The sequence below is a fragment of the Neovison vison genome, chromosome 12, assembly GCF_020171115.1.
Source record: "Neovison vison isolate M4711 chromosome 12, ASM_NN_V1, whole genome shotgun sequence".
Lineage (NCBI taxonomy): Eukaryota > Metazoa > Chordata > Mammalia > Carnivora > Mustelidae > Neogale > Neogale vison.
The window spans coordinates 116,727,805-116,741,207 of NC_058102.1; the positions used below are offsets into that span (position 1 = coordinate 116,727,805).

General features: G+C 36.6%; 1 protein-coding gene across 1 annotated transcript in view; it reads right to left on the minus strand.

Moving 5' to 3' along the window:
* Positions 1 to 13,403, minus strand: part of CCDC7 (coiled-coil domain containing 7) — a 443,154-nt gene that overhangs the window by 36,476 nt on the left and 393,275 nt on the right. The window contains exon 32 of the mRNA XM_044226418.1: positions 842 to 925. Coding sequence (XP_044082353.1) covers positions 842 to 925 — 84 coding nt within the window. The remainder of the gene's footprint in view (positions 1 to 841; positions 926 to 13,403) is intronic.

Genomic DNA, 13,403 nt, shown 5'->3' on the forward strand with positions numbered 1-13,403 from the left:
ATGCCCATAGTCACCTTTGGATAGCAGTATTTTTAACTTGGTTGTCTTTATACCTTTCCTTTATATATCCATTAAGCTTTTTGCCTCTTTGGAATCACGCTAGAATTCAATGGGCAGTGTGTCTATCACTTTTACACTATTAAAGGCAGCAGTATAATCTCTGAACTATACAACACAACTAATGTACTCTACTACAGCTGAGATACCATAATATACCTGGTATTTCCATCAAATAGAAGGAAATTATAACCAATGAATCAGCTATCCTAAATTCCTCTTGTTACTATTATATTCATGAATTAGCCTTTCTTCTTTGGCAAATTGAAAGAATGTTCTCTCCAAGCCAGAAATAGAAAGTGAATAGAATAGCATTAGACATACTTTCACCAACCATATTCAAAAGTCACTATAGGGGCACCTGGGTGCCTCAGTGGGTTAAAGCCTCTGCCTTCAGCTCAGGTCATGATCCCAGGGTCCTGGGATCGAGCCCTACATCAGGCTCTCTGCTCAGTGGGGAACCTGCTTCCTCCTCTCTCTCTGTCTGCCTCTCTGCTTACTTGTGATCTCTGTCAAATAAATAAATAAAAATCTTAGGAAAAAAAAGTCACTATAACATTTAATTTTTTATGGTTTAATTTCTAAAAGAATTAGTTCTAAAACTCATATCTAGCTAGATTTTTATTTCTAGTAAATACCAGAATATAATGAATTATGAGAATATTCATGAAGATTTTACCTATATAACATACAGCTACTCTTGTCATTTAGACCCAATCTTCATTACACCCCAAAGAAGGTAAACAAACCAGAAATATTAGACTTGCAAAACTCTTGTTCTTACCAGGGAGATTTTTTGATTGTATCTTCATTTCCTTCAGCAATATACGTGTTCCATTAACACCTTTCAAGTGTTCTATATTAGTTTCTATAGAAAAAATATATGAAAATACTTCTTCATAAGGTAACCTAATGTGTGTATGCAGCACTAATTTAGTCAGCCTTGTTATTAATCAATAAGTATCGTAATAAAATATTTGTATTGCAGAATCAGCAAACTTTATTATTGGATATTAGCAATCATTTAACCTCCATATATTGAGGCTTAGAGTGTTAATGGTTTGATCAAGACTGTTTATGTCCAGATAATGATAAAAACTGGTGCACAAACTCACATCTCATAATCCTTTAATCAGTGCTTCTTCCATACAATGCTATGTCTTATGCTAAATTAAAATATCCTGGAAAGTTTATGATAATAATACAACTTTTGAGTTTACATTAAAATCATAATCATACTGTAAGGATATACCTAGTGATGTGGAACATGAAGTTTTTTCCCCACAGGTTACATTGCAAATCATGGTCTCCATTGCCACAGAAAATTACCAGGGAGCAGAAATTCTTTGACTAGTCCAAGAATATTTTATGCCATTTTTATGCTATTTATTTGTAAAGAACAAAAACAAAAAACAGGTATCAGTAAATGGGACAGAATAGCAAGACATTTTGTGGATTGAGAAAAATGAGTGCTTTCCCAGGTCTCTTTGTCATGCAGACATTGTATCTTGGGAGGAGGAAATGGTTAAATTTGTTGAAGTACTATAAGAGATTTGGTCTCATTTCATTTGAGTTTTTATGCGATTTGAAATTTTTACCCGATTTAAAATTTTCAACTAGATCCCATTATAGGAAAAATATATGAACATGGTTGAAGGAGAGTTTATACTGAAAAAGAAATGCTCACCTAAGGTCAACCACTAGCTCTAAAAGTTTTGTGGTCAAGTTGGTTCTAACAGCACATACCTAAATTTGGAAACATGTTACAAAATAGTCACCCAGACGTGGAAGTCTTTCTTTGGAAAAATGCTGAGTTAATAAATTGTAAAGATCACACTATGAAAGAATTTGCTGTAATGATGTTGAAGAGGTTACTACCTATGTTCTCCTCTAGGACTTTGAGGGATTCCTGTCTCACACTGAGGTCTTTCATCCATTTAGAGTTTAACTTTGCATATGGCGAATGGTTGAGTTTCATTCTTTTGTAGCTGTCCAATTTTCTCAGCACCATTTATTGAAGAGACTATCTTTTTTCCATGAGATATTTTCTCCTGCTTTGTCAAGGATTAGTTGACCATAGTTTTGAGGGTCCATATCTGGGTTCTCTATTCTGTTCCATTGATCTATGTGTCTGTTTTTGTGCCAATACCATGCTGTCTTGGTGATCACAACATTGTAATGTAGCTTGAAATCAGGCAACACGATTTATGTGCATTGATTTTGCATTCTGCCGCATTGCTGAATTGCTGTATGAGTTCTAGTAATTTTGGGGTGAAGGCTTTTGGGTTTCCCACATAAAGTATAATGTCATCTGTGAAGAGAGAGAATTTGACTTCTTTGCCAATTTGGACACACTTTATGTCTTTTTATTGTCTGATAGCTGTTGCTAGGACTTCTAGTACTATGTTGAACACTAGTGGTGAGAATGGGAATCCTTGTCATGTTCCTGATTTTAAGGGAAAGGCTCTCAGCTTTTCCCCATTGAGAATGATATTCACTATAGGCTTTTCATAGATGGTTATTATGAAATTGAGGCATATTCCCTCCATCTCTACATTCTGAAGAGTTATAATCAGGAAAGGATGCTGTATTTTTGTCAAATGCTTTTTCTGCATCAATTGAGAGGACCATATGGTTCTTATCTCTCCTCTTATTAATATGTTTTATCGCATTGATTGATTTGCAAGTGTTGAACTACCCTTGCATTCCAGGGATAAAATTAACTGTTGGGACTTCATCAAGATAAAAAGTTTCTGCCCAGCAAAAGAAAGAGTCAACAAAACAAAGAGGCAACCCATGGAATGGGAGAAGATATTTGCAAATGACACTACAGATAAGGGCTGATATCCAAGATCTATAAAGAACTTCTCAAACTCAATAACCAAAAAACAAATAAGTCAAAAAGTGGGCAGAAGACATGAGTAGACACTTCTCCAAACATACAAATGGCTATTAGACACATGTAAAAATGTTCATCATCACTAGCTCTCAGAGAAATTCAAATCAAAACTAAACTGAAAAAATATCCAGTAGAAAAAAGACAATCTCATCAATAAATGGTACTGGGAAAATTTAGACAGCTATATATAGATGAATGAAATTTGACCATTCTCTTACACCATACACAAAGATAAACTTGAAATGGATAAAAGACCTGAACATGAGGCAGGAATCTCAAAATCCTAGATGAGTACATAAGCAGTAAACCTCTTCAGCATCAGCCTCAGCAACTTCTCTCAAGATATGTCTCCAAAGGCAATGGAAAAAAAAGCAAAAATGAACTTTTGGGACTTCATCAAGATAAAAAGCTTCTGCATAGCAAAGGAAATTGTCGACAAAACAAAGAGGCAACCCACAGAATGGGAGAAGATATTCACAAATTGTACCACAGACAAAGGGCTGATATCCAAGATCTATAAAGAACTCCTCAAACTCAATACATACAAGACAGATAATCACATCAAAAAAAAAATGGGCAGAGGACATGACCAGACACTTCTCCAATGAAGACATACAAATGGCTAACAGACACGTGAAAAAATGCTCATCATCATTAACCATCAGGGAGATTCAAATCAAAGCCTCATTGAGATACCACCTTACACCAGTTAAAATGGCCAAAATTAACAAGACAAGAAACAACAGGTGTTGGAGAGGATGTGGAGAAAGGGAACCCTCTTACACTGTTGGTGGGAATGCAAGTTGGTACAGCCACTTTGGAAAACAGTGTGGAGATTCCTTAAGAAATTACGCTGAAAAAAATAAATTAATTAAAAAATACACAAAGGAAAAAAATGTGTAAGGCAAAAGGCATAATGATATAAAAGCTTCTTTGTAGACACCACCCAATTTAGGAATAAGAATATTTAGGTCTTCTCTGTCCCCTTGCATTTCCCCTAAGAGGAAATACAATCCTGAATTTTCTCTTTATCTTTGTCTTATTTTTATTTATACTTAACTATGTTTGTATTATTAAGAAATGTATTATGTTGTTTTGCATGGTTTTTTACTTTGTTCACGTGGAAACATACTGGAAACTTACTATTTCCGCTCAATATTATACATTTTGCCTTGTACATGTAAGTTTTAATCCACGTAGATTTGATTTTTTTATATGTGGTGTGAGATAGGGTTCCAATTTCATCTTTTCACCTTCAGATAACCAATTGTTCCAGTGCCATATATTGAAAAGTGTATATTTTTCTAAATAATCTGCAATGCAAGCTGTGCCCTCTATAATACCACAGCTTGCATGGAGCACTGGGTGTGGTGAAAAAATAATGAATACTGTTTTTCTGAAAATAAATAAATTGGGAAAAAATAAATAAATAAATAAATAATCTGCAATGTTATCTCAGTCATAAATAAAATTTCTATTTTTGTAAAAAAAAAAAAAAAGAAAGAAAGAAAAAGAAATCAAAAATAGAGCTTGATGACCCTGCAATTGCACTTACTGGGTATTTACTCCAAAGATACAGATGTAATGAAAAGAAGGGCCATCTGCACCGCAATATTCATAGCAGCAATGGCTACAATTGCCAAACTGGAAAGAGCCAAGATGTCCTTCAGCAAATGAATGGTTAAAGAAGATAGGGTTCATATATATAATGGATTATTATGCCTCCATCAGAAAGGATGAATACCTAACTTTTGTGTCAACATGGACGGGACTGGAGGAGATTATGCTGAGTGAAATAAGTGAAGCAGAGAAAGTCAATTATCATATAGTTTCACTTACTTGTGGAACATAAGGAATAACATGTAGGACATTAGGAGAAGGAAAGGAGAAGTGAGTTGGGGGTAATCAGAGGGGAGACAAACCTGGAGAGACTATGGACTCTGGGAAACAAACTGAGGGTTTTGGAGGGGAGTGGGGTTGTGGGCTGGGTGAGCCTGGTGGTGGGTATTAAGTAGAGCTCGTATTTCATGGAGCACTGGGTGTGGTACATAAGCAATGAATCTTGGAACACTGAAAAAATAAAATAAAATAAAACACATTGAGATACCACCTTACATCAATCAGGAGGGTAACAATTGACAAGGAAAAAGGCAAAAAATGTTAGGTTGTGGAGAAAGAAGAACCCTCTTACACTGTTGGTAAGAATGCAAGCTGGTATAGCCACTCTGGAAAACGATATGAAGGTTCCTCAAGATGTTAAAAACAGAGCTACCCTATGACTCAGCAATTGCACTACTAGGTACTTACTCCAAAAACCCAGAAGTAGTGTAAAGAAAGAGCACATGCACCCCAATATTCATAGAAGCAATGTCCACAATAGTCAAACTGTGGAAGGAGCCATGATGCCCTTCAACAGATGAATGGATAAAGAAGATGTGGTCCATGTATACAATGGAATATTATGTGGCCATCAGAAAAGATGAATGACCAAATTTTGCATCAACATGGGTGGAAATGGAAGAAATTATGCTAAGTGAAATAAGTCAAATAGGAAAGTCAGTTATCATGGTTTCACTTATTCATGGAACATAAGAAATAGCATGGAGGACATTAGAAGGAAGGGGAAACTGAAGGGTGGGGGGCGGGAATCAGAAGGCGAGATAAACCATGAGAGACTATGTGCTCTGGGAAACAAACTGAGGGTTTTAGAGATAAGGGGGTGTTGGGGGATGGGTTAGTCAGGTGATGGGTATTAAGAAGGGCATGTATTGCATGGAGCACTGGGTATTATATGCAAACAATGAATCACAAAACACTACATCAAAGCTTAATCATGTGCATAACATTAAAAAGAAAAAGATCACAGTATGACCTTGGTAATCCAAATGTACCAACACTGCAATCTGTATAAAGGTGGTGACATGCTGTACCATTACCAAAGTGAAATGTGCCAGATTAGACAGAACAAGTTTTCAATAATGAAGTAAGAACAGTTAATGTAATAAGATCTACAGAAACAAAAATCTGGAATTATTAACATTTATTTTAAGTTCTTTGGTTCTTTCTCCAACTGGTATATACAAGAAGGGTTTGTTCATTTGAATTGAGGAAGCAAAGTGTCCCTCAATAAGCAAACGAAAATAAGAACAGTATCTGAGGGAAGATCAGGCTAAGTATTAGGAATTAAAAGTTATATGCTGGAGAAATAATCTAGTAAAAATTACATTTTTCTCTCTTGTTATGCCCTCCCACTTTCCGAATTTTTTTTATCCTATTCTTCTTGGACATGACTGGGTTATTTCTAAAATATATATAACAGAATACACATCTTTTACCTCTTCTGTTCGGTTTACTCCTATGTACCTTGCTGTTTTTGGTGCAATTGTAAAAAGGACAATTCCTTGATTTATACTTCTGTTGTTTCATTATTAGTGTATAGGAATGAAACAGATTTCTGTACACTGATTTTGTATCCTGTGACATTATTGAATTCATGTATCAGGTTTTCTATATATAGTATCATGTGATCTGCATATAGGGAAAGTTTAACTTCTTCCTTGCATATTTGGAGGCCTTTTATTTCTTTTTGTTTTCTGTCTTAAGAAGCCAGGACTTCTTGAACTATGTTAAATAACAGTGGTGAGACATCCCGGTCTTGTTCCTGACAACAGAGGAAAATCTCTCATTTTTTCCCAATTAAAGAAAATATTAGCTGTGGGTTTTTGTATATGGCCTTTATGATATTGAGATATGTTCCCTCTATCTCTGCTTTGTTGGGGTTTTCAAGAATCGATGCTGTATTTTGTCAAATTTTTTTTTTGCACTAAGAAGGTCATATGGGGGAGCACCTAGGTGGCTCAGTCGGTTAAAGCATCTGCCTTTGGCTCAGGTCATGATCCCAGGGTCCTGGGATTGAGCCCCACATCCTGCTCTCTGCTCAGCGGGGAGCCTTTCTCCCCCACCTCTCTGTCTGCCTCTCTGCCTACTTCTGATCTCTGTCTGGAAAATAAATAAAAATAAAAAATAGCATTAAAAGTATAGCTGGCTCTAGGTAGTATAGACATTTTAACAATGTTTATTCTTCCGATCCAAGAGCATGGAATGGTTTTTCATCTTTTTGTGTCTTCTTCAGTTTCTTTCATGAGTATTCTGTAGTTCCCTGAGTACCGATCGTTTACCTCTTTGGTTAGGTTTATTCCCAGGTATCTTATGGTTCTTGGTGCTATAGTAAATGGAATCGATTCTCTAATTTCCCTTTCTGTATTTTCATTATTAGTGTATAAGAAAGCCACTGATTTCTGTACATTGACTTTGTATCCTTCCACATTACTGAATTGTTGTATGAGTTCTAGTAGTTTGGGGGTGGAGTCTTTTGGGTTTTCCATATAAAGAATCATGTCTATACTACCTAGAGCAATCTATACTTTTAATGCTATTCCGATCAAAATTCCACCGGTATTCTTCAAAGAGCTGGAGCAAATAATCCTAAAATTTGTATAAAATCAGAAGAGACCCCGAATTGCTAAGGAAATGTTGAAAAACAAAAATAAAATGGGGGGGGGCATCACGTTACCTGATTTCAAGCTTTACTACAAAGCTGTGATCACCAAGACAGCACGACACTGGCATAAAATCAGACACACAGACCAGTGGAAAAGAGTAGAGAGCCCAGATATGGACCCTCAACTCTATGGTCAAATAATCGTTGACGAAACAGGAAAAAAAATACAGTGGAAAAAAGACAGTCTCTTCAATAAATGGTACTGGGAAAACTGGGCAGCTATATGTAGAAGAATGAAACTCAACCATTCTCTTACACCATACATAAAGATAAACTCAAAATGGATAAAAGACCTGAATGTGAGACAGGAATCCATCAGAATCCTAGAGGAGAGCATAGGCAGTAATCTCTTCGATATCAGCCACAGCAAATTTTTTCAAGATATGTCTCCAAAGGCAAAGGAAACAAAAGCAAAGATGAACTTTTGGTACTTCATCAAAATCCAAAGCTTCTGCACAGCCAAGGAAACAGTCAAGAAAACAAAGAGGCAACCCATGGAATGGGAGAAGATATTTGCAAATGACAGTACAGACAAAAGGTTGATATCCAGGATCTATAATGAACTCCTCAAACTCAACACACACAAAACAGACAATCATATCAAAAAATGGGCAGAAGATATGGACAGACACTTCTCCAGTAAAGACATACAAATGACTATCAGACACATGAAAAAATGTTCATCATCACTAGCCATCAGGGAGATTCAAATTAAAACTACATTGAGATATCACCTTACACCAGTTAGAATGGCCAAAATTAGCAAGACAGGAAACAACATGTGTTGGAGGGGATGTGGAGAAAGGGGAACCCACTGTTGGTGGGAATGCAAGTTGGTGCAGCCTCTTTGGAGAACAGTGTGGAGATTCCTCAAGAAATTAAAAATAGAACTTCCCTATGACCCTGCCATTGCACTCCTAGGTATTTACCCCAAAGATACAGATGTCGTGAAAAGAAGGGCCATCTGTACCCCAATGTTTATAGCAGCAATGGCCACAGTCGCCAAACTATGGAAAGAACCAAGATGCCCTTCAACGGATGAATGGATAAGGAAGATGTGGTCCATATACACTATGGAGTATTATGCCTCCACAAGAAAGGATGAATACCCAACTTTTGTAGCAACATGGATGGGACTGGAAGAGATTATGCTGAGTGAAATCAGTCAAGCAGAGAGAGTCAATTATCATTATGGTTTCACTTATTTGTGGAGCATAACAGATAGCATGGAGGACAAGGGGCGTTAGAGAGGAGTAGGGAATTTGGGTAAATTGGAAGGGGAGGTGAACCATGAGAGACTATGGACTCTGAAAAACAATCTGAGGGGTTTGAAGTGGCGGAGGGGTGGGAGGTTGGGGTACCAGGTGGTGGGTATTATAGAGGGCACGGATTGCATGGAGCACTGGGTGTGGTGAAAAAATAATGAATACTGTTTTTCTGAAAATAAATAAATTGGAAAAAAAAAAAAAAGAAGGTCATATAGGGGCGCCTGTGTGGCTCAGTGGGTTAAAGCCTCTGCCTTCGGCTCGGGTCATGATCCCAGGGTCCTGGGATCGAGTCCTGCATTGGGCTCTCTGCTCAGTGGGGAGCCTTCTTCCTTCTCTGCCTGCCTCTCTGCCTACTTGTGATCTCTGTCTGTCAAATAAATAAATAAATAATCTTTTTTAAAAAAAACGATCATATGGTTCTTATCCTTTCATTTATTAATGTGGTGTATCATGTTGATTGATTCACAATCCAAAGATGTACAAGTTTTGTACTGTGAAAACTACAGAACACTTATGAAAGAAATTGAAGATGACACAAAGAAATGGAAAACATTCCATGTTCATGGATTGAAATGACAAATATTAAAATGTCTATACTATCCAAAGCAAACTACACATTTAAAACAATCTCTATCAAAATACCACCAACATTTGCAAATATCTTTTCCCATTCTGTGGGTTGCCTCTTTGTTGCTGATATCTAGGATCTATAAAGAACTCCTCAAACTCAATACACACAAAACCGATAATCATGTCAAAAAATGGGCAGAAGACATGAACAGAGACTTCTCCGATGAAGACATACAAATGGCTAACAGACACGTGAAAAAATGCTCATCATCATTAACCATCAGGGAGATTCAAATCAAAACCTCACTGAGATACCACCTTACACCAGTTAAAATGGCCAAAATTAACAAGACAAGAAACAACAGGTGTTGGAGAGGATGTGGAGAAAGGGGAACCCTCTTACATTGTTGGTGGGAATGCAAGTTGGTGCAGTCACTTTGGAAAACAGTGTAGAGATTCCTCAAGAAATCAAAAATAAATAAAAAATAGAGCTTTCCTATGACCCTGAAATTGCACTACTGGGTATTTACTCTAAAGATACAGATGTCGTGAAAAGAAGGGCCATCTGTACCCCAATCTATTATGGAGGACACGTATTGTATGGAGCACTGGGTATGGCACATAAACAATGAATTCTGGAACACTGAAAAAAATTTTTATTATTTTTAAAGATTTTATTTGTTTATTTGACAGACAGAGATCACAAGTAGACAGAGAGGCAGGCAGAGAGAGAGAGAGGGAAGTAGGCTCCCTGTTGAGCAGAGAGCCTGATGCGGGACTCAATCCCAGGACCCTGAGGTCATGACCCGAGCTGAAGGCAGCGGCTTAACCCACTGAGCCACCCAAGCACCCTGAAAAGAAATTTTAAAAGTAAATAAAAAAATTTTTAAAAAGAACAAAAAAATACCACCAGCATTTTTCACAGAGCTAGAACAAGCAAACCTAAAATTTGTATGGAACCACAAAAGAACCTGAATAGTCAAAGCAATCTTGAAAAATCAAAGCAAAGTTGGAGGCAAAATTGTGGACTTCAAGCTATATTACAAAGGTGTCATGACAGTATGGTACGGCCCAGAAACAAACACATAGATCAGTGGAACAGAACAGAAGTCCCAGAAGTGGACCCACAACTATATGGTCAACTAATCTCTGAGAAAGCAGGAATGAATATTCAATGGAAAAAAAAACAGTCTCTGTAACAAACAATATTAGGAAAAATAAACAGCAATATGCAAAAGAACGAAATTGGACCACTTTCTTACACCAAAGTGAACTAGAACTATTGGTATATTTATCTTTATCAAGATAAAAATCTTCTGCACATTGAAGGAAATAATCAACAAAACTAAAAGGCAACCTATGGAATGGGAGAAGGCATTTCCAAATGACGTCTATGATAAAGAGTTAGTATCCAAAATAAATAAAGACCTTATAAAACTCAACACCTAAAAAATAAAAATCCAGTTAAAAAATGGGCAGAACACATTAATAGACACTTTTCAAGAGAAGTTATCAAGCTGGTGAGCAGACACATGAAAAGATGCTCAACATCACTCATCATCAGGGAAATATAAGTCAAAATCACAAGGAGACACCACCTCACACCCATCAGAATGGCTACAATTAATAACAAAGAAACAACAGGTGTTGGTGAAGATGCAGAGAAAGGGGAACCTCTTTTCTCCTGTTTGTGGGAATGCAAACTGATACATCACTCTGGAAAATGGTATGGAAGCCCCTCAAAAAGTTAAAAAATAGAACTACTCTATGATCCAGCAATTGCACTACCCAGTATTTACCCAAAGGATTCAAAAATACTGGGCGCCTGGGTGGCTCAGTGGGTTAAGCCACTGCCTTCGGCTCAGGTCATGATCTCAGGGTCCTGGGATTGAGTCCCGCATCAGGCTCCCTGCTCGGAGGGGGGCCTGCTTCCCTTCCTCTCTCTCTGCCTGCCTCTCTGCCTACTTGTGATCTCTCTCTGTCAAATAAATAAATAAAATATTAAAAAAAAACTGATGCAAAGGGATACATACTCCTGATATTCATAGCAGCATTATCAACCATAGTTTAATTATACAAAGAACCCAAATGTCTGTCAATTGATGAACATATATACCATACATATACACACACACACACACATACACATCATTTCTTCTTTATCCATATATATATATACACACACACATACATATGCATAATGGAATGTAACTCAGCAATAAAAAATAATGAAATACATGAATGGAGTTAGAGAGTATTAAGTGAGAGAGGGTTGGCTATTATAGATAATGTTGCTAAAAGTATCAAAGGGCACATATCCCTTCAAGTTAGTATTTTTGTGTTCTTCTGAAATTTTTAATAGATTTTTTCTCTAGAGCAATTCAAGTTTACACAGAGTTCTCAAATACTTCTTCCACCCCCACTTACAATTTCTCCTATTGTTAACATTCTGTATTAGATAATATATTTGTTAGAATTGGTGAATCAATGTTGAATTACTAATAATATCCATGGTTTATGTTAGAGTTTACTCCTTGTAGCACAATTCTGTGGATATTGACAAATGTTCGTCATGTGCCCACCCCTATAGTATTACACAAATTAGCTTTAGCACCCTGAAAATTCCTTGTGCTCCAACTCCCCATTACTCCTCATTCTGCAACCCTGGCAACTCCTGATATTTATACTGCCTGTATAGTTTTGCCTTTTCCATAGTAGTATATAGTTGAAATCATACAGCTTTTTTCAAAACTGGCTTCTGTCACTTAGCAATATTCCCCTGAGTTTCTGCTATGCCCTTCTGTGGCTTGAGAGCCCATTTCTTTTTACTGTGAACAACATACCATTATATGGATGTACCATTGGTTAATCCATTCACCTACTGGAAAACATCTTTGTTGTGTCCAATATTAGGCAATTATAAATAAATCTGCTATAGATATTCATGCACAGATTATTGCATGGATATAAGATTTCAACTCATTTGAGTAAATATTTTGAAGCACAATTACTGGATTGTATGATAATATTGGGCTTTATAAAAATGTATAGCATTTTCCATGCTCAAGAACAATAAACAAGGGTTTCCATATTCCACATCCTTTATAGTATTTTGCATTGTCAGTGTTTTTGCGTTAGCCAAGTGTGTCTCATTAGGTATCATATTGTTGTTTTAATTTACAATTTCCTAATGACATATGAAATTTCATATGCTTATTTGCCATCTTGTGTCTTCAGAGAAGACACTCTTCTGAGACTCTTTGGAGAGTTTTAAAATTGGGTTGTTATTTCAACATGAAATTTAATCATTTTTATATATTTCAAACACAAGTCCTTTACATGGATAGGTGTTTTGCAAATATTTTCTCCTAACACATATTATGTCTTTTAATTCTCTTAAAAATGTCATTCATGGAGCATAAATATTCATTTTAAAGAAGTCCAACTCATCACAATTTTTCTGCTCCTCTTTCTCTAGTTTCCCAAGGGGGAAGGAGAGATTATTTATTTTTTTATCTTTCTAATTTTCTTATATATGTATTCAATGCTATTAGTTTCCTTCTCAGCACTCCTTTCATTGTTGTGTCACACACATTTTGATAAGTAGTATTTTAATTTTCTTTCTTTTTTTTAAAATTTCTTTTCAGCGTAACAGAATTCATTGTTTTTGCACCACACTAGTGCTCCATGCAATACGTGCCCTCTCTAATACCCACCACCTGGTACCCCAACCTCCCACCCCTCCACCCCTTCAAAACTCTCAGGTTCTTTTTCAAAGTCCATAGTCTCTCATGGTTCACCTCCTCTTCCAATTTTCCTCAACTCCATTCTCCTCTCCATCTCCCCATGTCCTCCATGTTATTTGTTATGCTCCACAAATAAGTGAAACCATATGATAATTGACTCTCTCTGCTTGACTTATTTCACTCAGCATAATCTCTTCCAGTCCTGTCCATGTTGAAACAAAAGCTGGGTATTCATCCTTTCTGATGGAGGCATAATACTCCATAGTGTATATGGACCACATTTTCCTTATCCATTCGTCCAT